The sequence below is a fragment of the Aspergillus bombycis genome (assembly GCF_001792695.1).
Source record: "Aspergillus bombycis strain NRRL26010 chromosome Unknown contig00175, whole genome shotgun sequence".
Classification (NCBI taxonomy): Eukaryota; Fungi; Ascomycota; class Eurotiomycetes; order Eurotiales; family Aspergillaceae; genus Aspergillus; species Aspergillus bombycis.
Genome location: NW_019170177.1, coordinates 20415 through 47147, shown reverse-complemented (window position 1 = coordinate 47147; position 26733 = coordinate 20415). Strand labels below are relative to the sequence as shown.

General features: G+C 48.5%; 7 protein-coding genes across 7 annotated transcripts; 3 read left to right on the top strand and 4 right to left on the bottom strand.

Annotated features, from left to right (window-relative positions):
* Window positions 1-671: 671 nt before the first annotated feature.
* On the bottom strand, window positions 672-3726 carry ABOM_011776 (uncharacterized protein; the record flags this gene model as incomplete). The annotated part of the gene is made up of 4 exons (XM_022538904.1): window positions 672-1942; window positions 2007-2099; window positions 2148-3125; window positions 3180-3726. The coding sequence occupies 4 exons, from the start codon at window positions 3724-3726 to the stop codon at window positions 672-674; spliced, it is 2889 nt and encodes a 962-aa protein (XP_022383539.1).
* Window positions 3727-4214: 488 nt separating this feature from the next.
* On the top strand, window positions 4215-5246 carry ABOM_011775 (Efg1 domain-containing protein; the record flags this gene model as incomplete). Its single annotated transcript, XM_022538903.1, has 2 exons — window positions 4215-4569; window positions 4639-5246. 2 exons carry the CDS (start codon window positions 4215-4217, stop codon window positions 5244-5246), a joined length of 963 nt encoding a protein of 320 aa, XP_022383540.1.
* Window positions 5247-6046: 800 nt separating this feature from the next.
* Window positions 6047-8248, bottom strand: ABOM_011774 (F-box domain protein; the record flags this gene model as incomplete). Its single annotated transcript, XM_022538902.1, has 1 exon — window positions 6047-8248. The coding sequence occupies one exon, from the start codon at window positions 8246-8248 to the stop codon at window positions 6047-6049; it is 2202 nt and encodes a 733-aa protein (XP_022383541.1).
* Window positions 8249-11721: 3473 nt separating this feature from the next.
* On the bottom strand, window positions 11722-15053 carry ABOM_011773 (serine/threonine-protein kinase; the record flags this gene model as incomplete). The annotated part of the gene is made up of 3 exons (XM_022538901.1): window positions 11722-11993; window positions 12046-14994; window positions 15038-15053. The coding sequence occupies 3 exons, from the start codon at window positions 15051-15053 to the stop codon at window positions 11722-11724; spliced, it is 3237 nt and encodes a 1078-aa protein (XP_022383535.1).
* A 2954-nt stretch (window positions 15054-18007) lies between these two features.
* ABOM_011772 (GTPase-activating protein GYP6) lies at window positions 18008-20435 on the bottom strand (the record flags this gene model as incomplete). The annotated part of the gene is made up of 6 exons (XM_022538900.1): window positions 18008-19149; window positions 19204-19346; window positions 19399-19916; window positions 19983-20141; window positions 20196-20313; window positions 20380-20435. 6 exons carry the CDS (start codon window positions 20433-20435, stop codon window positions 18008-18010), a joined length of 2136 nt encoding a protein of 711 aa, XP_022383536.1.
* A 153-nt stretch (window positions 20436-20588) lies between these two features.
* Window positions 20589-21953, top strand: ABOM_011771 (uncharacterized protein; the record flags this gene model as incomplete). Its single annotated transcript, XM_022538899.1, has 1 exon — window positions 20589-21953. One exon carries the CDS (start codon window positions 20589-20591, stop codon window positions 21951-21953), a length of 1365 nt encoding a protein of 454 aa, XP_022383537.1.
* Window positions 21954-23265: 1312 nt separating this feature from the next.
* On the top strand, window positions 23266-25809 carry ABOM_011770 (alcohol dehydrogenase; the record flags this gene model as incomplete). The annotated part of the gene is made up of 10 exons (XM_022538898.1): window positions 23266-23364; window positions 23428-23645; window positions 23792-23811; window positions 24036-24082; window positions 24379-24473; window positions 24542-24688; window positions 24811-24907; window positions 24970-25434; window positions 25500-25621; window positions 25707-25809. The coding sequence occupies 10 exons, from the start codon at window positions 23266-23268 to the stop codon at window positions 25807-25809; spliced, it is 1413 nt and encodes a 470-aa protein (XP_022383538.1).
* Between the last annotated feature and the right edge of the window lie 924 nt (window positions 25810-26733).

The following is a 26733-nucleotide window of genomic DNA, read 5'->3' as shown; positions in this document are numbered from 1 at the left end:
CGTAACGTACCACGTCTGCGACGTTCGCGTAGCCTTGCGCGTCCAGCTTCAGGCCTTCTTTTTCGGCGGCGTGTCGGAGCAGGAGACTTAGGGCTTTAGAGACGGTTACGTCGCGGCCCCCGTGGGGCTTGCCTCTGCGTTGTTGGCCCATGATCCTTGACCAGGCAGATAGGTGTTGGAGGGGTCGGAGGGGTTTAATTGTGGGCTGCTGTTTATTTTATTCTGCGCGCTAGCTTCTAGGGTGTGGCGGGTCAGTTTTATTTGAAATGTATTCATTTGATGAGGGGTTATGATTGGGTACATGACTCACGGGGATTTTATTTACTCATCTATTGTGAATGGCGTTTGTGAGTCATGGATTATATGCAACGTTGTGAGCCGTTCTAGAAGAAGTTCCGTTTTTCCTATTTTTCTTTCTGACATCATCTGCGGGCGATCGATCTTAGGAGTGGGGGCATCCAGAAACAATTCCCAATCTATACATTTCATATTAAATTAGGGTATTATTCTAGATTTAACAGTAGAACCTATTGCTCACTATGATAATAAAATGATCAACATCAATTCTCTACATAATGGGTATAATCAGAAACAACATCAAATCCGTCCTCCACCGTAGCCCATGCCGCAAGGCAAAACATAATGGAAAATTGAGAGGTAAGATCAGCACTTCACCGATCACAGATACAGTTGCAATCCGCAACCGGGCAGACCCTATGCTTCATGAACCACTCTTGGGCATGGTGCGCATGGAATCCATGGTTACAGTTGATACAGAACACGATGAATCTTCGCATCATCTCCGCTTGGGTAGGTTTTCCGGCCTGCTGTCCAGCGTCGGCGGCGAGGCACGCTTTCGACATCGGGTCTGGGGATCCCAGCCAAAAGGTACAGACGCCGCATCGGGGCATGTGCCGACCGCAGCGTGGACAAACCATTCCAGACATTGCCGACGTGCCCAGGGGATTCCCAGGTGTGGGGTGGACGACCTCGCCAGTAGTAGATGGTGAAAGCTGAGAAGAGGCATCGTGTTGGGTAAGTGGCCGGGTACAGTAATTACAAGTCAGACTGACTTGTTGTCGTGGTGGCTCAATCAATTTTCTCCCGTCCCAAGTGACGGCAAATTTGCGAGAACCGACATCGAAGCGTGCTCGTTCCAGCTGTAGTTTCCAGGAATTAATCTGCCAACGGTACGCTTCGCGCCATGCTTCAAAGCGTGCCCTATTCGGGTTGTTATTAATAAATCGTGGGACGGCGTGGCTCATGGCGAGAACTGGTGTTTGCACATCGTTGAATTTCCTGATGTATGATTGAAAAAGGTCCATGGCGGAAGGCCCCAGCCCTGTTAGTACAATGCCTTCAATATCTCCCTGAAGGACGGCCTCAGCGGTCATTTCGTTTATATACTCGGTCAGCTCGTCGTCGGGCAGCCAACGCACAGCGACCTCAATTCGATACTTCAATGGAAGTGTGGTTTCCTGGATGACAGAGTTCCAGTCCCCTTTGCTCACAAGTGCCAAGATTGCTCGTGCATATGGATCTGTGAGCTCTTTGGCAATCTCCGCGCAGGTGTCCTCCCAATCCGGGTCAGTGTCGCCTTTCGCCGCGCCAGCAATGGCCATGGCAAGCAGCTTATGTGCTTGAGTGGGCTGGTGGCTTCGCAACGCTAAGTAGGCCAATTTAGCCTCATCCTGGAAGACAGCTAGAGCTGCTGCTTTAGTATGTTGACTGTCGGCTGACAACGTTTTGACGAGTTCTTCCAATTCACGGTGAGTCTGAGCTGCGCCGCAGAGTCGAAGACAAAGCCTGCGATGCTCTGGGTAGTTTGTCTCACAGCCCCTGGTCTCAGGGAGATTGAGCTGTTCTCGAACTAGATTGACGATGACCTTGCTGATATCAGGCCTGGCGTCGGGTTCGAGGTGCCTAGTGTCTAAAGTTTCGCCTGCAGTACGTCAGTTATGTACTGTGATGGAATAACCCACATCCCGGGCAGATGTAATACACACCAAGATCATTGTTCCAAATGTCATACACTCCCACATAATTCAGATCTAGGCCATTTGCAACCATTGAATCATTAGACGAGTCATTGCGCGCGCCTTAGAATATTAGTGCATGTGTGTCATAATATTCAATATTCAACTCACGTTGGATCCAACCCCAGAAGCCTTGCAGGCGAGGATCATCGGCGACTATCTTCCGGTTCCGGGCTGCATCAAATAGATATCCTTCTTTACAACGAAGTCTGTTGATGGTCAATAGGGTCAAAGCCTCCTCGGCTGTAATCAGATTGCCCGACGTTCCTAGAGAAAGAGCACGTTCCCGAGCCTCACGGCTAGATAATGGCTTTGCGGGATGACTTTCACGCGGTACTTCCGGAACATCGTGGCCTGGTAGAATACGTTCACGGAGGTCTTCAATCACCTCAGAAATGCGCAGCCCTTGACTAGGCATAGGGCTTATCGTTCGAAAATCTGCGTTGTCGCCAGACGTCCCGCGTATTAACAAGCCTTGGGAGGAGAGTCGCACAGGAGGTGACGGCGGTTTGGTTGTAATGATGTTGACCTGGCCATTGGCCGATAGTGTTAAGGCGGTAGGCTCATTGGAGGGACTCATATTCAGGAAATCGAAGGACACGGTCCTTTCCGATTCCAAATAGCCCCGTGATGGATGATTGAATGGACTGGAAACATCTCGCACATACTTGATGTATATCTGCTCTGGATAGTTCTTCGAAGATCCTTGGCCCAAGGTCTCATCCACTGACGAGCGATACTCCTCGGATAAATATTCTTTGACAACATCGTAGGTTTTGAAGTGGCCGGTATTCGCAAGAACTCCTAGACATCCCCTCTTTGTCCGAGAAAATCGCAGACTCCAGATGGTTGACTTCGGAGCGATAACATTCTTGAACTCAAGCGCAGGTCCCGGCTGTCCGGTCTCAAGAGTATTTGCTGGACCTACGCCAGGAGTCGTATATCGAGATCCTACACGTCGATCCCAGATACAGATAGTAGGATCATTAGAGGTAAGACACGATGCAATGTAATTCTCGTCCAGCCAGTCAATAGCTAGACCATGGACACACCGAGTCGGAAACTGTAGCGACGGATTGCCAGGTCCCTCTTTGCAAACCAATTAGACAACAGCGGCACGATGAGTAGGAAACAACAACCCACCTCGAAGATCATAAATTCTGACATACTGCCCCTTCACACCCGCTACTAATGTGTCAGGTTGATCCCTGAAGAACTTCACACTGGTGATCGGTTCCGAACTAGCCAGCTTCCTCAGTGGCTCCACAACCCCCTTCCCTCCTCTCATAGCGAGCCGCTGATTGACATCCCAGACGTTGAGGCAAAAGTCATTCCGCACACGATCCAGGCCAGCAGCCAGTAATCCGTGCGTGCTGAACGCGACAGCGTTACAATACCGCTGGTGACGAATCGGAAACGAGAACGACTCCTGGGACTCGCTGCCCAGGCGCAGAATAGTGGCGTCTCCGGACGACTGACCGACAGCGACGAGCGACTCATCAGCGGGCGACCAGTCGAAGGCCCGGAATGCCGGAACCTTGGTGTGAGCAGCAAGCACCTCATGTTCTAGGTTTTGGCCGTCGAAGGACGTCACCTTGCACAGGCGGAATGCCTTTCCTACCACATCCACCGAGAGAAAGCGCTGTTCCGCCGCGGTCGACGATGGCGACCAGCGAATAGCGGTCTCCATCTCTTTTCCTATCTATTGATTGTGGTTTGGTTCGTCTTTGTGTTCGGCCAAGCTGTCGTAGAATAGACACGACCAGCTGACTGGTCGCCTACCTAATCTAAGCGGGAAGTACCTATGTGCAGCGCCCAGCAGTGACCCATGCTCTTACCAGCTTGTGCAACTGGTAAGTCAAGCACCGGGCTGCATAGCGACAATTGCGAAATGCAATGTCAACGGGCAAAGTGGATTCGAGTTCCGGCGCACAGCCTCTGACGAGTATGAAACCTTCAATCAGATCCGCAGTCCCTGGGTTAAATGCGTAAGGTACAGGCTAAGCGCGTCATTGGACACAGCCTAGCCCTGATTGGCTACTGCCGGAATCTGAAAGATTACTCGGGCCGATGGATGATCCGCCGGTATTTTTCTGTAGTTTCATCATTTTCTCTCCAGAGTCCAACAGCATTGGAACAACGAGAAAAGAAAATAAAGTTCACTCTCAGCCGCCCATAATGCCCCGAGAGTACTCCAGATCACAGTCGCCCGTCTCTCGGCCCTCAGGCGACAGGCATTACCGGGACCGTAGTGACCCGCCTAAACGCAAACACAATTCCGATGAGGCATCGCACCAGTACTCCAGGAAGAAAGTTCAGCTGCCCAAGAAGGAACACCAGTACCCTTCCGTCAATGAATTGAAGAAGCGCATTCGCGATGTCAAACGTCTGTTGAACCGGGTGGATCTTCCAGCAGATGCGCGCATTGTGCAGGAGCGTGCCCTCGCTGGGTACGAGAATGACCTGGAGGAGGAAGAGAACAGACGGGAGCGGTCGAAGATGATTAAGAAATACCACTTTGTTCGGTTCTTGGGTATGTTGCGCTTAGGGTCGCGATGCTGTTCGTTTCGTAGTTATAACTAATTTCCCCACCAAATGACAGATCGCAAAACCGCTTCCAAAGATGTCAAGCGCCTCGAACGTCGCGAAAAGGAGGTTTCAGGTTCCGATCTAGACTCCGCAGCCAAAGAACAGAAACTCGCCGCTCTTGCGCAAAAGCTCCAAGTCGCTCGTGTCAATTTGAACTACACCATCTATTACCCTCTAGCGGAGAGATACATCGCCCTGTACGCTGATGCGAAGAAGAAAAAGGATCAGGCGAAGGATGGAGACAATGATGAGGACGGCGATGCAGGCTATATGCTTGTTCACGCGAATGCCGCTGATAAGCCGGCTATGTGGCACACCGTGGACAAGTGTATGAAGGACGGAACCCTCGAACTTCTGCGCGACGGAAAATTGAAGAACGGAGAATCCGGTGCTGAAATAAAGAAAAAGGCCAACTTGGACAAGAAGAAGCCCAATGTTCGTGATTCTGCGCAGCACAAGGATACCACGAAGACTAGCGTCAAGCCGCAAAGAAGAGAGGACAACAAAGGGAAGGACTCGAGAGGATCCTCTTCCAAGAACGATAGTCGCCATTTCCGGGCACGCCAGGCTTCACCCGATGATAATGGCAACGAGAGCGATGGGGGTTTCTTTGAGATGTAATCGCCATGGAGAGGAAATGGTGTATCAAGTATTGTGCATTTTCAGGAGTTGGCCCATGTCGGTTATTTGTCTTTAACATCCTTCAAGCTGTCTTTCAAAAAGCATCTTTTCTACGTCGTATGCGATACCCAACATCAAGACTGGGCCATTGACCTGCTTAGCCCATTGTATGTACCTAGTGCAGTTACGCTATCACAATCGAGGACATGATTATAAAAGTAAGATCTTAATAAGAAAAGTTTCGAATCTAAGTGATCGCTAAAATCAACCCTAACCTAAACAACACACTCCAAATATCTCCGTCCCTTTCTAATGAATAGACCAAGAAATAGATATTCCAAAGGATTGAGGTGATCAGTACGGTTACAAATCAGGACGTCAAATATGTCCAGACTTCAATCGTACACCAAGCCAGTCAAAAAGTATGGTTGCGTGGATGTTATAGGACCGGTGCGGACGAGAGAGAAAGCCAGTACGAAACAAGTTCGCTATAGGCTAAACTTTCAGCGTAGATAAGCATACTTATCCAACTGCTCGCACAGATTCATCAATTCATGTCTCATAGCATGCTCTGTGCTGGTAGATATGCAATTCAGTTCGCCCTTGGCCAGCATTGCTCGGCTGCCAATTTTTAGTTGGAAAGCACGATGGTAGACACATTCAACAAGGTTTCCAGAACCTCATAGCTGGAAGGAGTGGTTTTCACACAAAAGAGACATCTCCACAAGCATGTCTGTAGATGCTTTGCGTTCAACGTGAAGACTATCTAAAGAAAAGAAGAAAAGTAAAGAATGACTTCCTCACATGACAAGACAGGAACCACCACTGTGTGCTCTCCTGCGTCTCCCCCCAAGGGCGGAGATGCCCCCGACACCATAGGCATCATCACCTTCGTCGTCAGCGTTGTAGATTCTCTCGGCTTCACGAGCCCGACGCCGTCTTCTTCTGGCACCAGCCCCTGCTGCGCCTGCTTCTTCTGTGGCCATCATGTAATCAGCCCATTTCCGATCTAGACGGTTTGCGGCAGCAAGATCCCCTCTCAAGACTCGCTTGTTGTGCTCGTTCACAGTCATCTGCCAGCCATAGAAACACTTGAGCTGAATGATCTCGTTGGGGTATACCGAAGGCTGTGGCGGGGGTGTGATAGAGGATGTAATTACTGTCTTCATATCTGTTGCTTCGTTCGGTATGACGGCCTGCGCTACAACCGATATAGCTGGTGTAGCTTGTAGCGACTTGCGAGAACGTGGGACATAGGCATTGCTCGAAAGAACCTCTTTTACACCAGCCCAAGTAACGTTGGCACAGTCGAAGACAACCAAACGCAAGCCAACACAAGGTAGATCCTCACTGTAACCTCGCCTGCGGACACGGTAGCTGGCTTCCATCAAAGTAAGGTCAGAAACCCGGGTGTTATCCATCTCAACAGAGCGGAGAGAATGGCAGTTCTTCATAACTTGAAGCATCCCGGGGTCACCGAGAGCTTCACAGTAACTAATGTTGAGGTGCTCGAGGTGTTCGGCGCATGGCGCCTTTGCAATTTCTAGGAGGGTGCTGTTGGTGAGCCTTTCTATGTCCTCAATCTCGAGATGGGTTAGGCGAGGTGTGGTACGGATAACAGCGATAACAGAGTCGTCACTAAGCTCGGGGCACTGGGAAAGCTGCAGGCCCTCGAGGTAGGGAACATTGTAAGCGAGACTCTTCACTCCATTATCCGTCAGTTCAGGACATTGGTGCAGATCCAGGTGTTTCAATCGCCGAGGAGGTACAATGGGCCGGTCGAGAAGCACATCCATTTCGGGATCAACGCCATGCACGAGAATCTTCAAACATTCATCAGTAATATCTGTGCGACTGATAATCAGGCGTTCCAAGGTATTTCGTTTGAATAATTCCAGCGCAAACTCCTCATCGTCGAACCCGCGAATTTCGCTGGCCCCCAGGTCTTTCAACTTCGGGCATTCCTTAATGATTCTCTTCAACCCATTTGCATTAACGCCCGAGCACCATGATACATTCAGAATTTCAAGCTGTGGGCATGACTGAGCAATAATTTTCATGGCCGAATTCGTTACACTGCTCAATCCCGAGACATTGATATACTCCAAACGAGGATTTCGTAAAAGGAAGTAGTGCATGGAGGTCTTATCAATGCGGCATCCCTCCAGGGAGAAATTAACAACGTTCCGGCACAGGTCGGTGATGCGCTTGCCTTCCGATTTCCATTTGTCTCGTAACTGAACGCAACCGCGGAGGTTAAGATCCCGGACGAATGGACCGCCGGATGCGATGATCTTCACGAGACCGTCACTAGGAATATCGCGATAGTAATCTGTTGTGTCAATTGCAGACCACAACTGCCCATCAAAGCACATCTTGTTCCAGGCTTTGGAGACAACAGAGCAGCGGACAATTTCCCGGGGGGTCAGATAGCTAAAAATTAGCATTCTGAGCTCTCCGGGCATGCTTCCCCAGAAGTCAAAGGCCTTCTTGGGGTTCGATGCGGGCTGGACGACAGCGGTTTCCTGGATCGCATCGGTACTTCCTAGAGGTGATCCAAGGGGCCCTGGTCTCAGCTCGGTTGGCAGGGGGACTGATCTTGATTGAGCGGCATTTGGTGAGTCGGACCCAACAAGGCGTATTCGAGCATTTCCCTCATGTTCTTCTGCTAGGCCAGCCTGACCAGAAGTCATCGGGCGCACATTCAATCCACCATAGAGTTGCGACGAGCTTCCGTTACCGAGACAAGGAGCATATGCCGAATGTCCAAGCGAGACACAGGACAATGAAGCCTTTCCATCTCGGCGGTAGCCCGTAGAATGGGAGCGGCCCCGTTTCAGACTTGGGCTTGATGAGATGCGTTGGAGGCTTTGCAGCAGTTTATGTCGTCCTTTGAGTTTCGGAGGTTGATCCAAGGGTATCTGACCGGTTGAGGAGGCTGGACTCACCGGGGAGGCTACCCCAGATACAGGAGTAATCCTGTCGGTACTTGTAGCAGCCATGGTGAAGCTGGTGTATAAAAATACCAGAGCCTCTTCAGTCCAGCAGGTGTCCTGAACTCCTTCCGAACACTGTCGAATTATAAAAATACCTCCGAAAAATGCAAACCTGAACAATCAACTAAAATGATGTTCTATTGATGACGGGCACAAACTCGCGCAAGGACAACTAGTGATTTGGGTTTTAGATCGTGGTCATAGTGACGGTTTCAAGCCTGGTTCCCGAAGTATATTGTTTGAATGCAATGGAAGCACGCGAGCCCGATGCCAACGCCAAAAAGTCCGTTCCAGCGGATATCAGGGCCGTGGGGTGAAGCAAAGGGTGAGATGGACAGAGTAAAAGGCAAATCGGAAAGGATGAAGTTCACTAAGAAGGAGGAAGAATGAAGGGACCGACAGCGTTGTGGTTTTTCTCGGCTAAGATCTGTAAGAATTGTACCATGGGACCTCTGGACCGCGTAACCCGGGGGGCTCGGTCAGTGCGGGAAACCCCAATGTATGGACGTCGTCGTAGTCGGAACTGAAGGGCCTGGGACTGGATAGGTACGTCACTTGGGCATCATCCGCGGAGTTGATTAACAGCCAAAAAAAATATCGAAAACGGACACTGTGATGCAAGAAGCGTCTTGAAGAGAAGCAAAAGGGGGAGTGAAACTGATCAGTTGGACAATCAAGTCGAGAATCTTGTACGGTCGGAGTGTCACTTCGGTCAGCCGACTTTGACTGGCAGTTCTTTTACCGTAGGATTGAGCCACACTTCCACTGCTGGTTTTCTAAGTAGGTGGTAAGCCCGTTTCACACCCGACCTGTCAAAAACCAGGGCCCCCCTTTAGATTACCCACTGTTTTCTGGGATTCTGACTGACAAGGTGTATGCATGAATACTTTACAGTACTCAGTACAGTTGTTTTTCTCTCCGCCACCACAAGGCCCCCCTCCAGAGGCTTATCGGATCACTTATCGATTAACGATAACCCAAGACTTGCCCCACTTGGCGTCTCCATTCCATGAAAAGTGGGGGGCGCTTTACGCCGGAGTACATACAGTACTTGGATGGGCATAACTGTATTTTAAGATAGGGAATCTTCCACGATTAGGTGTGACTCGTCTGCAGTAAAAGAAGGTAAAAAATGTCTCAAAACATTGGGACATGATACAATTGAAATGGATGGTATAAGACAACAATCATTCCCAGAAGGCGACCATAATAACCTACATACCCAGGTAAGGAGTCATGTACCCCATAAGACCAGAAAAATCCCTACCTCTACGTACTAGTATAATCCAACATGTTCAGGCTACCCTGCTAGTTTATACTAAAAACTGACAGCGCTCGGGCACTATTCCTGAATGCCGGTTCACCCATCCGTACCAGGAACATATCGGTTGTACTCCGTCTGAAAGGGTACCAGGTAAAAAAAAACTCTCGAAGTCCACCGACTAGGTACAGAGATCCAATAGGTGATTGATGTACCCACCCAACCACACTTTACTACCAAAACAGCCTCCAGCATCCATCACTGTCGCACCCAATAACGCCTCAGTAAGACCGCAGCCCAGCCACGGAATACTATCAACCACAGTGGAGCAGCCGACAACACACTTCAGGTTGAATGTCTTTAATTCTCTCCCGGTCTAAGACAGGAAAGAGGGAAAACTGTCCGGCCCTCCACCAGGTTGCGTGTCCATGGTACTGGATGTAGATGGAGCAAAAAGCAATTCGATAGGAATACATCCCCTCATTTACAATTCACCTGTGAGAAAATAAATACCAGAGGAATGAGAACCAAAAAAGTCTGTGGACATAGGGAACCACTCAGGTACTGTACGGTATAGAAAAGTATGTGCCTGGACCGAAGTGGATTGAAAGCCCGTCTCTTGTTTGCCTCCCACATGGGCGAAGACAACGCCACCCTGCGGGGAATCTAACGGTGAAACCCTGCTTTCCGACCAAGTCATATACTGTACGAGTCGCGATGCGGATTATTCCGAAACCAGAGTACTTGTCTCATGGTTGGGTGGGATCCTACAGAGTACGTGTGGCTGAGACTCTTAGATGAAATCATCCAATAGTTGAATGTATTAGCTGCTGAGTTTTATGTTTGAATTGGTTTGTGATATCGATATCTGTTTTCTTACTTTTCTTACGTTTCTTTTTTCCTTTTCTCCTTTGTCTAGTCACACTGGGAGGGTCTAACCTGAGAGCTTTGCACATATCAACTTCCTGGATCTTATCTATTTACTTGCGTACAGTGCAGTAGCAGTAGTTTAATCCGAGATTTTTTTTAAAAAAAAAAACGAGAAAAAAAGAAGAAAAAAAGAAGAAAAAAAAGGCAAAAAGAAACCCATAATCCCTCACTCCCCCTTACCGTACCCTATTCGTAGTACGTACACACCTCCCCATAACAACATGCCTGACAATAATTGCCTAATATGCACAATGACACCCAGTAGCTTTGCCAAGGAAGCAAGGAGGGACGACACATTCAACCATCGAGACCCGAATACTTAAAAAAGTGGTCCGTTCTCCAGCCCAATATCCACCACAGAAATGACTGGACAGTAACTCCTTAAAAGCAGTAAATTGGCCGGAACGATTAATAAACCCCGTCAAGTAACGTGGTAAGCTAAGGTAGTAGTCAATGTTTCTTTATAAATGGCACCGGGGCTTATTTTTACTAGCAGTTAGGAACTTAGTATTCCCCCGCTTTTCTAAACCCCCCGCACTTTCGAAATGGTGGGTAAATTTTCATTGTGCTATTGGTTTTGTTTTGTATTGTGTCTGTGGAAATTAGGAGGAAAATTGTTTCATTTCACGTAGGACTGTTTGGCTGCATGTGTAACTACTCTTAGTTTGGGGGTTGGTGACATGGTCAACATGAGTGGTTTGGCATCGCAGCTTACAAGGGCCCTGCTTCCATATACAAGAAAAAGAATGCTCTACTGAAGTTATTGTAACACATAGCGAAATAGTGGCTTACATGGAACCATTCCAGAATGGAGGAATTTTATCACTTTCATATCTAGCCAAGTAAAACTCAATTCTGATATGGGGGTATCTCAGCCTCCTTTTTTCCTCTATAGTTAATTTATTCGCTATGCTCTTTGTCTCCCTCTCTCTCTTTTGTCTTCTTCGTGTCTCTTTATTGTTGCTTGTTTTGTAGTGTATGGTTTCCACCATATCATCCATATACTTCATCTTCCAAGATATCATATATCATACAGCCTCCCGGGCTCCTGCCTCTATCATGCCTGGTCATAGGAGCCATCTCATTTAAATCATTGACACGGTTTCCGTCATGTATATTAGCTGGTGGCTTAAAGGGCATACGAGAAAAAGTAAAGACGAATGGAAAGTAAATGATCGCCGTGCTGTCGAAGAACTCCCTCATATATAGTCTTTCGAGGTTTCCCTCCATGTTCATGTCCAAATGGCATGCCACGAATCATGCGTGGCCCTTAAGTATCAAAATGGTTCTATTCGCTGTCAGTCATCCATGGATGCTCTATAACCTCGGTGATAGTGAGACGGCTGTCGACGTCTCGGTCGAGCATCCGCCTGATCAAGTCAATACAATCCTCCGAAAACGGCAGGAATGGGATTCGAAGCGGGTGGTCCAGAATCTCATCGACGTTATAGAATGGGTTTTCTTTATAAACGATTGTGTAAAGAAGAATGCCAAGAGCCCAGATATCTTGCTCTTTGCCTCGGTAGGATTTGCCTTGGAGGACTTCAGGCGCCGCATAGTCTGCTAAAGATCAGCATAACTTTTGTAGGGGAATCCATTGAGAGTGACTCACCAATTGTTCCCACAAAGACATCGAACGGTCCATTTTTGATGTAAGCGGCGCTTCCGAAATCGATCAGCTTGATCCTGCCTTCCCCGTCGAGAATCACATTTTCATCTTTGATGTCACGGTGAACAACTAAGGCTTTCGTGTGAAGGTGGTGGATAGCATCGACAACCTGCCGGAAGATGTTTCTGCACTCGGATTCATCCATGTTCGCTTTCAACTCGATGTAGTCGAAGAGATCCATACCAGGGAGCCCGTGTGGCATCATCTCGATATAATAATTGACATCATCCTCAAAAAACCCTTCCATTTCCACAATATTGGGGTGTTTGAAGCCATCTCGCCGAAGGTAATCCAGGACATGGATTTCCAACGGGACCGTACCTAGGCGGCGGTCACGAGTCCAAGTATCCACGAGAATCCTCTTCTTCGTGACATACTTCAATACGACCTTCTTAGCGGCATTCTTCTTCAGACGGGCAAGTTTCACCTCCCCATATGCCCCTTGACCCATCTCCTCGATGATCACATAGTCGGTGATCGTCCTTTTCTTGGGGGACTCTTTTGCGTTCACAGACTTTACCTCTGGTACAAGCTGTACGGGTTTGTCAGTGAGCGGCTCTGATGCCGCCTCACTTAGCTGCTGACTCAATGTCGATGTCGGTATTCGGGTCTCCACGGATGTCTGCTCCGTGTTCAAGGGTGGTAAATGGGACTGTAGGCTGGTTCCCGGGGCAACCGAGGGGCTTCTCACCCGAGACTCAGTCCGAGGTGGAGAAGAGAGACCCGCAGCATGGATTTGTCTCGAGTACGTGACCCATAGTGCATAAACCAATTCAGCTACGGCGAAAGTGTCATCATTTTCGGAGTCAGCATCACCGTCGTTACTCGGACTTTGATCGTCCTGCTTTGGGAAAATTGTTCCGCTTTTGACCACGCGCAGCTGAACATCCACGGTAATGGTCGAGCCATCACGGTGATTGGCCGTAAGGCCATTAGGTTCGAGAAAGACTGAGGCAACGTTGGCTTTCCCTTCCCGAAGGATTGATAGGGTTCGTGCCCTTCGGAAGCTAGGCTCAGGGATCACAATTCCATCCTCTAGAGATACATCCTCTTCCTCAGTAAGCACGCTCAAGTAATCGTCAAATCCGGGGATCAGCTCGTTAACATGGAGTCCTTCCGGGCGCTCATGACCAAACAAAGCCGCAGAAAACGCTGAGTTCGAACTGATAACTTTCAGTGTCGACGATGCGAGCACCATCATACCTGCAACATGAGGGAAGCTTGATATCCGTAAACTATCCGATGTTGTATCTTGTGCAACAGTGACTGGGAAACAAGTCCCCGCAGTGGTCTGCGCAGCGAAATACTTCAATTCAGAAAGCTTCGCCAAACCTTGATCAACCGGGCCTTCTAAACACTCTTTAGAAATACGAGGAAGAATGTCTGAGATCGGTTTGCCGGGCATGACCACGTCCCGGCCCCAGAATTTGTCAGTATCCCCATCGGTCTCTGTAATATTCCAGGACTTGTCGCAACGGATGTAAGCGACATCCTCTTGAATCTCCTCAATTACCCAGATTAGTCCACCTCGCTTCTCCATAACCCAGACACTTGCAGAACCTCTTGCTCCATTGCGCTTCAGGATCGGAACCACATCCCCGCATAGAAGGACCCCGCGTGACTTGGTAGATGGGTGATTAAGGGGCTGAGGCATTCGTTTACTGGAACCATAGCCATCGTCAGTCTGTGCCCTCCTTGCTCGAGAAGGCGGTTTGCTAAGAAGCTGAGCTGTAACGCCATTTCCCATCCCCATAGATTTGGGATTAACAGGCGTCATACGGGGTCTCTCCGGGAGCTTGGCCGCAACATCGGTAGAGGGATCCCGTAGCTTAGATTCTAGCCACTGTCTGCGGTCTTTCTGTACGACTTCAAGAATACTTAACCTGCGGAGCTCCGCTTGTGTCACACCAAAGATCAGACACGATAGATCGTTGGCTGCCAATATGGTCCATGGGGCCCGAGACTCGGTCCTAAAAACGGCCTGTGAAACTGGTGTCCATTTGCTGCTATGGGTGTGTAAGACCGGTACCGGGAGTCCAAATCCGAAAGTGTTGCTCGTCGGGGAGAAGGGCTCCGTGGCAGAATAGGGTTGTGCTAGACCTTCCATCAGCTTGCCCTGAAGGGTACCAGAGCTAACATCCGTGTATGTACGTTTTAAGCTTACGCGCCTGGATGAGGGGGTGGACCTCCTCCCTCTCCGTTGAGTCGAGACTTGGGGACCGGTTAAGTCGCTCACGGAATCCGTTTGTTCCGTATTTGGTGCACCTCCGTGAGGTAGTTCTTTGATCTCAGCCATCGGACGCTGGGACTCGGAGAAAGCTTTCTCGAAGACATCACCTGTGTCCACGAACGCAGGACCAGTCATAGGGCCGCGTGCGTAGTTATATCGGTCCTCCCTTCCCAAGATGTTCGCCTTTGACAGCAAATCCACCACGTTTTGAACCTCTGCATCACCACTTACGCGAGCCTGCGCATTCACAATTCCGGGACCGTTTGCAGCCCATCCAAAGCGGTCGCGCATGAAGTCTATAGATCGTTTCAATATGTTCTGACGGCTGTGTAGTAGCTCCTCTGATTGTTGGGAAAAGGAGAATGAGTGTAAGGATTCGCAAGGGAATCGATGGAGATCCTCTAAGGCGCCAGCCTCGTTCAACGAGATCCGCGTGGAATAGGTCCGTGACGTTGACCGAGAGCGAGGTGAGGGCGAGTGGCTTCGGGATGTGACAGGAATCAGGGATGAAGTCGACATGTTCGGAAGGGTCAAGACTCGTGAGGGTTGACGGATACGATCCAGGCCCGACGGACCAAGTCCATGTTCATGTTCAATCAGGGGTGACCTGCAGGGGAAGAATTTTCTTAGTGTCTCTTGTGTTGCTGCAATTACATCCGGTTCTGGTCAACGCAAGGAGGTGTTTTCCGTCCTTCATCCACGTACCTTGAAAGGTGATCATAGGACGAAAGGGTTTCCACTGAACCTCTCATTGAATCATTTGTACGGCCCGGATCAAGTCCAACAAAAGGATCGGTCTCTGGCGACTCTGAAAGGGGACCCAGAGGGGACGATAACGGACTTGGTTCGCCTATTCACCAGATACAGTCAGCCGAGTGACTCTCAACCTCTTTCCGTTTCTTCACTATCTCGGGAAAAGCCAACAAACAAAAGGAAAAGAAAAAGAAAGAAAGAAAAGGAGCCCTGCGGAGCAACTGAACCGGAGAGATATAGAAACGAATGAGGTAAGTCTCAGTAGGCATCACAACTCGGTCGCTATTCCTTTTGGTTCTGTTTGTGTCTCCTTTCACTGCCTGTGGTTTGTATTTACCTCCAGCTTTTCATCCCTTCTCAATGCAGTAAATTTGTTGATCGACAGCTGCTACCAAACACGTCTGATCCATTCTCACCCCCGCCCAAGTCCCCATTTTTCAAGACCAAACGACCACAACGCACAATTAGGCTATGCAGGGAGGAAAGAGAAACAGGAGTAGCAGACAGATTAAGAAGAAAAGAGCCCTGACTAACCATCGGGATTATAGGAAGCTGACCCCATAGTTTCCCCAACAGGTAACAAGAAAGCGACCAGTATCGGTCGGGCCGATTGAACTCGGGCGGCTTAAAGACCGCGCAAACCTCGAGTATAAGGAGAGGGCTAGTAGTAATGTGAAAAAGCGGGTTTGCGATATATACTGCTACATGGAATGGTAAAACACGTCGACCACAAGTAGTTGGTTTTAGCGGGATGGAGGAGGATAATCCTTGCTCTCTGTTCTCTTCCCTTTTTTGCTTTTGGGGCGGGTTTGTTGGGTTTATTAAGAAATCGGCGCACTGGGACTCAAGAAAATGTTACCGCGATCGATGCAAAGATCAACCCACTTTGCTTAATTGTGACTCTTTTTGTGGCTCTCCCGGAGGCGAGAATGAGCCGGTCAGCCGCCGAGGAGAGAATAAGAAGAGTTTTAAAGAAGTGTCAGCGGGACAAGGAAAAGGAGAGAGAGAAGAGAGGGCAGCTGCCTGGTGAGGTCACAGGTACCATCCGGAGAGTGCGGTTCGCGAAGGAGACGAAGCATGCGGGCACAACTAAGTAGTTAGCTTAGGGAGTAAATAGTCAAGTAGGTACGACTCCCGTCGTATATGGTTCGACAATTGTTCGCGCTCGGCTTGAGAGAGAAGAAAAAGGAAAAACAATTGGAGACTATCGTTTTCTTTGTTTTTTTTTTCTTTCTTGCTCTTTTTTTTGTTATTCCCTCTCTTCTTTTTTTGTTGATATATATATTTTCAAAAGGGTTGTGGAGGTGAACGTGAAAAAAAAAAATTAAAAAATAAAGTGTTTTTATGGGGTTGGCGATTTAAGCCACAATAACATACAACCAATGAACCAACGACGAGGGACAAATCGAGACGGTGAACAGACGAAGAAAAGTGTTTGGAAGCACAGGAGAGACTAGTTGAGAATAGTGAGGGGAAGGACTGGTGGGGAAAATGAAGGAAGGAGGCTCGACGGTCTGTTCTTCCGATTCTTTGGGGCTGAGGTTTGACCAGTCTCTTCTGGACCGACTTATATTATCTGTATTTATATTAATTGTATGCAAAAAAAAGGGGGTAAAAAAGGAAAGACTGAGGTTAACAAGAAAAGAAATCCAATGCAGTTGAAGGAGAAGAGAGTCAAGAGAGTCAAGAAGTAAAGGGGGCATTCGGAAACAGGAAGTAGACGAAGAACTAGGTAAATGCCAAAGAAATCTGATTTGACTGTATTTTAAATAATTCTTTTTCTTTTGTTATGTTGTAACCCAACCCGATGGACTCACTGTACGGAGTTAATGCCTAAGGGAACAGCAACCCTCGTCAGCGTAGTACTCTGGAAATGGTGATGTAATTCTGCAGATTATTGAAGACGAATCTAGATAATTACTACTACTAGTATTCAATTACTGGGTAAATTTACAATCGATTGAGCCCTCGTCAGCTTGAGCCACCGGTTTCACCATAAATTCTGCGGAACCGGTCACCCCGGACCCTTGATATAGAGCTTAGCTTTCTGTCTTCAGATCTCCTTTGGCATATCGCTGTTGCGCTCTATCCTTTGCGCGCCTTCTCTGCTCTAGTTTGCGATAAAATTCTGAACCACCCTGTTCTTCCCTTTCATGGCAGATCCGAGAACTAACGAAACCTGGTCCTGTGGAAGATCTTCGCAGTCTCACAGGTGGATCGAAATCTTGGAACGGATGGAGTAGCGAACGAACCGTAGCTCATTAGAACCAAGGCGCAGATCAGCCATCATATATATACTTGGGTGGCCCATTCGAAGGTTCATTCCGCTGTCCTTTACTGGGTGCGATATAGCTCCTTCGGACGAAAAAGGAAAAAAAATAAAAGAAAGTGAAAAAGAGTGAGAGACAGAGAAAAGGTCCTTGGACACGAACCAACCAGCCATCAGTGCATCATCCCTTACCGCGGGCATCTCTGGTGGCATGCAACTAACATTCTCTTCGTTGCCTACAGTGGTAAAGTGAAGCTCGGCGTTGGTTATTTGGGCTTTGGTAATGATATCATATGTCAACGGTAGGACAATACAAGTGCATAATCTGAGGTCGATGCGGAGGTGGCAAAGACGGCGTTCTCCTACGCAGTAATGTGTATAACCTTCCGCGGTATGCGCATGAGGAATACTTGAGGAGACTGTTTAAAAGTGACCAATAGTCGATTCTTATTTTTTCAGCAACATTCTCGATACATTTATGACGACATAGGTGGGGTACTTTGCTCTTCGGATAAAAATTAGGAATGGGAAGCAGTAACGTGCGCCTAATGCAATGAACACGAGCCGGGTATATCGGGTTAACAAGGGAAGAGGGGTAGAATGAGAAGTAGGCTTTACGAAAAAGAAAAGAGAAAGACGACGCCACCAGTAGCCTACTGTTTGCTCTTAGGACCTCGAAGGCTCCGCAAGGCCAAGTCATTAGGTTCGGCATACGGTCTTTGTTCTTCATCTCCGTTGCCGAACAGAGCGTTCGGTTTAGGGCCGTGCCGAGTTTGTTCGGGCGGCACGGATGCCGGGCTAACAAAACTAGAGATATGCCGGCTGCCACCAAGCATCCAAGAAAATTCAGACTCAGCCAATGACGGGCGTGTTGCCGGTCGTAGTGGTAGTGAGGTGGGGATTCGAGCTCGGTCGTGGGCTTTTGGTTCACCTTCCACCGAAGAGCTGGACGATGTCCCAGACTCTCCAACTCTGCTGGTAACCGACGGAGAGCGTTCAGCTTTGTCACCTCCCACATCCGACTGATTAGGGAGCTTCGCGGAAATCGTATCGCCAGCTATGCTTGGGGATCGATTTGCGGAGCGGAGAGGCGCAGAAGGGCTCTCGAGGCATGTCTGGACTGATTGAACCTTGGCGAGACCCTGTTTCATGGCGTCTGCTGTAGCATGGTCAAGCCCTTCGGCTTTCATCATACGAGAGCGGATATCATTCAGCGCCTGGCTCAATGACCTTGCCAGCATCCTATTGCGTTCTTCCAACTCTTGGACCTTCGTTTTCAACTGAGCGACGGCATCGGATTCTTGAACCCATCGTGCATCGGAAGTACGGCTCAAGGGCGAATCCCCATGTCTCATCATTCGAGGAGTGTGTTCCGACTGGATCGTCTGCATGTTCCTTTTCGCCTCACTTACCGCGCCTCGGACAGCCTTGGCTACTCCCCAAGATTCCGTCCGCCGCTGAATGCCTTCCGACACATCTTGGAAAAGCGCCTCAAAGCTCTTAGGACTGTTCCTCGCAGGTGATCTGGAAGGGGAACTAGCCTCACTTATGTTCCTGGCATCGCCGCGTGGATGAAATTTCCTCCCGGAGACACGCCTCGTGCCTGGCTGACTGGCACGTTTCAATGAGTCAGGCGGCTTGCCGGAATACTTCGAGATAATAAACGTTCCTCTATCGGATGTTGGGTTCTGTTCTAGATATAAGCCATCTAATACAAAGCTGTACGGCTCGTGTGGGTGGGGAGAGGGATAGCGAAGCAACATGGTCAACGCAGTCGAGGAATCGGCGTCCAGTACTAAGTAAAGTCAGCGAAAAAAAAATTATAGAGGACGATATGTAGGCAACAAACATTGCCAGCGAATCCTGAGCAGCATTGCAACGCACACAAACTCGACTAGCTCTTGCCGTAAACCCTCAGAAAAGAGAAAATCCCAGAGTATAAGAACATCTTGAAATTGGAACTCGCGACCAAATAAGAGACGCATCCAACGTCTTTTCGAACCAGTTAGCATCAAGGTTCACTGATATATGGAGCTTTACCCACGTAAGGAATATTTGTGGCAGAATTTCCAGTGCCTGAAGATGATCTGCTAACTCTAAGTCTGTGGTCGTTAATAGATCATTATGGATATGTTCGCATTGGTTGACAATTGGTACAACATCCATCTGCCCGCTCGCAGATCGCTGTCTATTGTGCTCATAGTATACTCGGGCAGTTTGCATAACCGAACAGAAAAGTGTAAAAGAGTCATGCTCGACATAGTTGGCATCAAGGAGCTGTAACATTGAGCCATCATCCTCTTCTGTATGGTCGACCCCCTCCCAGGAGGCTTTTTCAATTGAATCTCTGTCTATAACCCACAAGATGGGCGCCAACAGCTCATGCATCCCTTGGCGATAACCTAGGTCTGGGTTGAGTTTCGCATATATAAAGAGAATATCGGTCATTTTCGCCTTGGTCGCCGGTTCCCGGAAGAAGAAATTTTCCTGCAAGCATCGATCCACATCTTGGGATATATCTGCTCTCATCTGCTCATCCTGTCGTAGTGTTTGCCACGGAGACTATACGTTCGCTCGTCAGAGATACAAGTCCTAATACGCTAAACCGATCAGCTCGAGGTGGCATACTTCTTCATCATCCGCCAGCGGATCCACAGTTGACTGCAAATCATCGGGATGCTCGATATATTTCATGAAATGAGCTTTCAGAGCTCCATAGGCGCTTCGGGAATCGGCTATCTTTTGCGGCCATTGTGTGCGGTCGAGGCTATCGAAGTGCAGGAATGCCTGAATCCAGGTAAGCACATTTGAAAGACATATCCTAGTGATAAAATTGCACACCTTCCAACAGATTGATCTTAGTCCGTCGTTGCACAGCTTCTCTCCTTGCTCTGCTCTAAGTGCTGCTCGGAGGTCGGAGGTGGTGTTATTGTCGCGGAAGAGGACACTCCATCGCTGCCTAAGAAATAAGAAAGTTCGTCAGAAAAACTAATAAATTATAGGCACCGGTAGCATGTTGTTTTACCTTATTTCCTCTATACCCCTCATTTCCCCATGTGTTGATTTGACAGTAGGCGTCATTGAATCGTGGGGTTGGATTAATGGCGGGAAAGATGCGAAGATTGGGTACATGTCTTGGCATCCCCGAACCACCGAGTACCCTCCTTCACGATACTTAGCAGCTAGTCTAAGCACAGCACCTTCGCGAAAGGAATCATTCCACCCCCAACGTCAATGTCAGCGGACTTGTTCGCAGAATTTGGATCCGGGGCCCCATCTAATCAGTCCTCAGGGACTGCAGCCCAGAGGGGGGCTCGACCTGCCGATGCAACATCTTCTCTAATCCCCGAACTAGAAATATTCGATAATGCTCCCACAGTATCTACGTCACACACCATTCAGCCACGGGCGGTATCGACCCATCGAAATACGTTGGGAAAGTCTAATGCATCATATCCGATGCACTATGGCAACGACAGTAATGTTCTATTTGATGCCACCTTGGAAGACCCTCCCGACGACAATAGCGAAGACTGGGGGGAGTTCGAATCTGCGGATACTCCGCCTTGTCAAGCCGCACCAGAAATTCTTAGTCACACTGAAGGAAATACTTCACGTCAGTCAATGAAGGGTCCAAATGAGCCGGAAAACCTTGCGGTCTCGCCCAATCATCTTGATTTGCTAGACTCCTTATCAATAGAAGATAAATCACCGCAAAGGCATTCTCAAGCCTCCAGCACACTTGTTAATAAAAACAGCAATGTTACATCTACAGCTTCTGGCATACCTGAAGATGAAGATGCCTTTGATGATTGGGGTGACTTCGTAGACGGCCCGCCTACGGAACCCCCCAAGAGTGTCGGGAGCCAAAGACTTGCTTCTGCAAAGGCACCAACCCAGAAAGCAAAGGCCGCCACCAATCTGGAGAAAAAGATCTCTCCAACGTTCAAAATATCAAGTAATGCTGTCTCTCCAGCTCAGATCCGTCCAACGAATATACCTCCACCATCTGTTCTGTTAGAGTTATTTCCTCGACTTTTTGATCAACTCCGGAAGGAGGCTACTGAAGCTAGAAAAAACGTCCAAGAAAAGCAAAATATTGAGAATGTCGCGCTGCTGATTCTTTGCACTCTGAAAGCAGCAGCTCGAGTTGTTGCGGGCCGTACATTGCGATGGAAAAGGGATAGCATTCTGAGTCAGAGCATGAGGATCGGCCCAGCACGCGCAGGGAAGCTAGGAGGGATGAAACTTAATGCGGTCAATAAAAATGAGGACATCAAGGAACAACAGGAAGCTGTTGACGTGGTATCTATGTGGCGTGACCGGACCGCCCTTTTCAATTCTGTGATCCAGGCATCTGGCAGACGTCCAATCCATGTCATTCCTACTAACATCCGAGCGATGACTGCCACTCCTGGGCAGGGAGCTTTGAAAGCTTCCCATGCTTGTGCCCTTTGCGGGCTGAAAAGAGACGAACGGCTACCCAAGGTTGATGACCAGGTAGAGGATAGCTTCGGAGAGTGGTGGACCGATCATTGGGGTCATACTGAGTGTAGACAATTCTGGGAGACCAATGTTGCCTTACTCGGTCAAAGATGAACCTCCTCTGCAGCAAACTGATCCTTGGCTATATCCACGAGTTTTAAGCTATCGGATTATAGAGCTAGAAGGGCCTGACCTGCTCTACGCCCCACTCCAGTACAGTGAATGATTTACAACCCTGGCAACAGAATATTGCCAGAAGATCTGAGAGCTGCCAGGTACACCTGCTTACGCTTAGCACTAATGTTGACTCAGCCAATAGCCATAGCCCAGAGCATCAGTGATATTCACGCAGGATCAAGTGCCTGCAGCTTCGATCCGTGATGATGATGACGATGATTGTAATTGCGCCGAAAACTAGACCCGTTGCGGTTAAACCAATACATGGTATCATGAGTACCTACTAGTACTAGGTAGTAGATACTTAGTACCACCTGGTACCTACTAAGGCTAAGGCGGCCTGCGGGTCCTCCGATAACAAATGATAAGACACAACAAGTCATTTGGACAACTCACAATACTCAAAGCCCAGACACTAGCCAGTTGACATCTAACTAATTAAAATCTTCAGCTGGGTTTCACTTGGGAGTTCCATGGATTTTCAGGCATTTCAATTGGTCTGATGCGGGGTTGTGGTTTAGCTCCGCCGTCTCCTCCGTACCCATACCTTTAATCGGTTCATTCCCGTAATTTTACACTGGGGGGACCTGAGGCAGCTGCCCGATGGTCAGCCTACGGCCCCGGACAACCACCGATTTCATTGTCTACCTGACTGGTGATACATTCCAACTGCTGGTCTCTTGCCTCCCCTTTAACTATCACCCGACCGCTCCTTATCTTCCCTTCCTACCTTGGTGTCTCGTCATTCATCGTCTGATGGTAAAATTAGATTCACTGCTGTGAGCTGGCGTCATCATTCAATCTTACGTCTTGCCGTGGGTTACAAGTTCCCCACTTCTTCTCAGCCAGACGATCCCGCTGCTACCTTGAAGACTTCTTGCGTACTTTCCTATCGAGCTTATCTCAACTACCACTAAACTTAGAGGGACAGAAGAGTCCAGCACATCTGGTTGATCTATCGGTTCCCGACACTGTTTCGAACTTCCAAACTTGAGTCTTTCCTCAAATCACACCGTCGTTGAAGTTACGACCAGGTCGGGTTCCCCTTGCAAAGGAAAATCAATCCCAGGCAAGGCGGGGGCCTCAAGAAGGAGAAAACACCATTTATTGGTCTTGTTCTACTCCCTTCTGCCATATCTTATCTTCATAATAGACCAAATCCGATTACCTACCTTTGTCTTGTCACGCTCACATTCCAGGACGGATACCTCGCTGCCGGTGTGGGAAAGAGGAGCTAGAGCAGATCATAATGGGACTCGCGTATAACGTCTACCTCACTTCCAATAAGATCTTTGGATGCAGGCAGTGCAAGACGCACCTTGCAGATTATGACGATATCATCAGCAGAGTGGGTGCTCGTCCTCCATATCCGTCAACAAAGACATGTCCTGACTGAAAGACCTTCCCGCAGAACTTCCGTGGCCAGCATGGCAAAGCATATCTATTCAACAACGTCGTCAACATCACACAATCTGAAGCGGTGGAGCGTAGCATGACCACTGGAAGGCATATCGTTCGAGACATCGCTTGCAGACAATGCAGGGAAACGGTAGGGTGGAAGTATGACAAGGCGTATGAGACCAGCGAGAAGTACAAGGAGGGCAAATTCATCCTGGAAGAAGAGCTTTTGTGCGTGGTGTGCTAAGGCGCCTCATCTTCATGAATGCGGGCTGGCGTCCTTTCTAAAGAGCCGTACGGTAATTTGACGGTTTCAGTTACTGTGAGGCTTCCAGAGAAGGGCTTGCAGCGACACTTACAAAGACTGATTCATACAGTGAGCGTTTCCAATCGTGGCGTAAGGCAAAGGCGTTGAATGGTGCACTATGTTTTGCTTTGACCGACTTTGAGAACCGGGTTTCGCAGCACACCAGTTTTGGTGTATTCGAGATTATTCGGCTTCAATCCATACTCGACATTCTGTATCATTCGTGCTTCAGTTCAAGAGCCTGTGAAATCTGCAATCGTCATCTCATTCTCCTGAGTCATGAGGCTAGAATGATATGTAACAGAATAACTTAGCTTTCCCCCTACAGAAGGGTCTCATGCCTCTCTTAGCTATTAGACATGTAGGGCCTCTTTTTTTAGCCAGGACCAATAGTTTTCAGATGCTTGAAATTTTGCTCATGGGAGTGTTGGGGATGACAGCCCCACAGTTATCATAAATCGAGGGGTAAAGAAATTGCAGCGGCCGTTTATCGGATGTGGGGATCTTGGTTTCTCCAAGACGGCACATTTTACGTACTTCGATTCAATGGCCCGACTCTACTACGAAGAAAGTTCCTTGTATACACCTTCTTCCATAACCTTGATCAGTTTACAAAATGGCCACGGAAAACAAGATGCGCGCGGTAGTGTTTCACAGCCTTATAAAGTGGCCGTTGAAGAACGACCAATTCCCAAGATCCAAGATTCGGGGGATATTATCGTTAAAGTAACATACACTGCGCTTTGTGGAAGGTAGGGCAACGATGGCATCCCGATTTTCCTGTGCTACGCTTTAGATAAACGGCCGCTAACCATTGCAGTGATCTCCACACATTTCGTGGTATCGAACCCGCCGGTACGGGGTTTGTTATGGGCCACGAAGTTACGGGTGAGGCTGTTGAGATCGGGAGTGGCGTTAAATCCATTCAGAAAGGCGATATGGTCGTGAGTGCTTTTACGACTTCTTGGTAAGTAATGGCTACATACCTTTCAGGGGAGTGATAGAGCTCTGCGTTGGGGGTATAGAATGCTAGAAAGCTACTCTAGCTGTCGGAAATGTCTCTTGGGTGAACGCTAACTATGCTCATAGTGGCGAATGTTTTTACTGCAAGCAAGGGTTCTCCTCTCGCTGTGAGAAGAGTGTGCTTTTCGGGTGTGATCATCTGGATGGGGCACAGGCCGAATACGTGAGTAACTTCGTCATAGTCTTACAATCTACGGGAGATCTGATGGTGGCGGCCCCTGCTAGGTCCGCATCCCAAATGCAGACGGAACGGTAATGAAAGCCCCCGAAGGTGTCGAGGAAAAATACCTCGTGCTCATGGCAGACATCTTCCCGACGGGCTACTTTGCGGCCAGCAATGCCTTCAAGGGGTGCACCCCGGAGCAAATCTCTGAGCAGACAGTCGTGCTAATCGGCTGCGGACCGGTTGGGCTCTGCGCACTGATCAATGCCCTGGAGTTTAAGCCCAAGCATCTCCTGGCTGTGGACTCTATTCCGTCGAGACTTGAGCTGGCAAGATCCCTTGGGGCTGAGCCTTGGAACTTCCAGCAAGACCGGGAAGGATTGGACAAGCGGGTGAAAGAACTGACGAATGGAAGGGGTGCGGACGCTGTGATTGAAGTAGTTGGGTTGAGCCCGGCACTGAGAACTGGCTTTGATCTGCTGCGTCCTTGGGGGACGATTAGTAGCGTTGGAGTCCATAATGGAGAAGTAAGGACACCCGGGCAATACAGCCTTACTTTATGGTGTCGTGCTGTGCTAATTTCTTTTCGTAGATTCCATGGGCAGGAAACGATGCATATGACAAGAACTTGAAAATCCAAATGGGCCGATGCCCCGTGAGGTCGGTATCTCCTCAAGCGTTGGAGGTCTTGAAAAAGAATCAGCATAAGTTAGGGTGGGTCTTTCTTTTTACTTTTGTTTTCATTTTGTCCCTCGTTGTTGGTGACGGTATACATATCTAACAAAATGAGTGGAATTAGATTCATGGCGGACAAGATCATGCCGCTGTCTCAAGCTGTAGAAGGCTACGAGCTTTTCAATGCAATGAGAGTGCAGAAGGTGATTTTCAAAGCTGGAGAATAAGTGCGGACCCAATGGAGGGAGAAATGGTCGAGAGCCTTGATGTTTTGAAGATGAATGCGTTGATTTCATGTATAGGTAGGCGGTGGTGTAAATGATGGGATGGTCTATATGCTGTTAGAATTAAGCGTGAGATGAATTTAGTTGGCGTAAGAGTTTTATAGACATCAATCCATCCTTGGCCATACACTCCTGATGGTATGGTTTGTTGATCTGCTCGAAATGGGATTACAGGTGTATACTATTTCAATGGTGAACCAAGTTGTTTATCAATGAATGAGAGAAAGTAAATGGAGGAAGTGGAACAAATTTATCTCCCCGACAGAAACGGTTGGCGATACGTAACAAATTGAATTTCGACCTAAACAAATCCCAAAGGAGAGAGATCTAGCAAAAGATAGAAGAATGAACGCAGTCATTCATTCAATCAATCAATCAGTCAGTCAGTCAAGAGTATATGGGAGGAGTTATGAAAAATGGTTGTGGTTCGAAGAAAACGAGAGACCCAACCAACCAGAAAAGTAAACTAAGCCCAAACTTCTCGGTGCTTCCGCTTGTCTCTTTCTCTTACGCTTCTCTTTTTTCCGTTCCCTCTTTTCTGCCTTTACTCATCTTTCTCTTCCCCTTCTGCCCCCGATCTTCACTCTCCTCTTCAACCTTCACCTTCTCTTCCGCTACGTCTCCCTTCTTTCACCCCCTCCCTCTTCTTCTTCTTTTTCTCCTCCTCTTCTTTCTTCCGTTTCCTTTCCCCTCCGCCTACCATCGTCCCTTGTCCGTAATTCCTCCACATCTTCCCCCGCCCGCCGAAACCCCTCTGATTTCACAGTGGTTCATTCGCCCCCTCTCCGTCCACTGGCTGATCTTTATCCCCCCCTCCTTCTCGGTTCCTTTGGCCATCAATACTCTATTTCCACGCAACCTCCATTA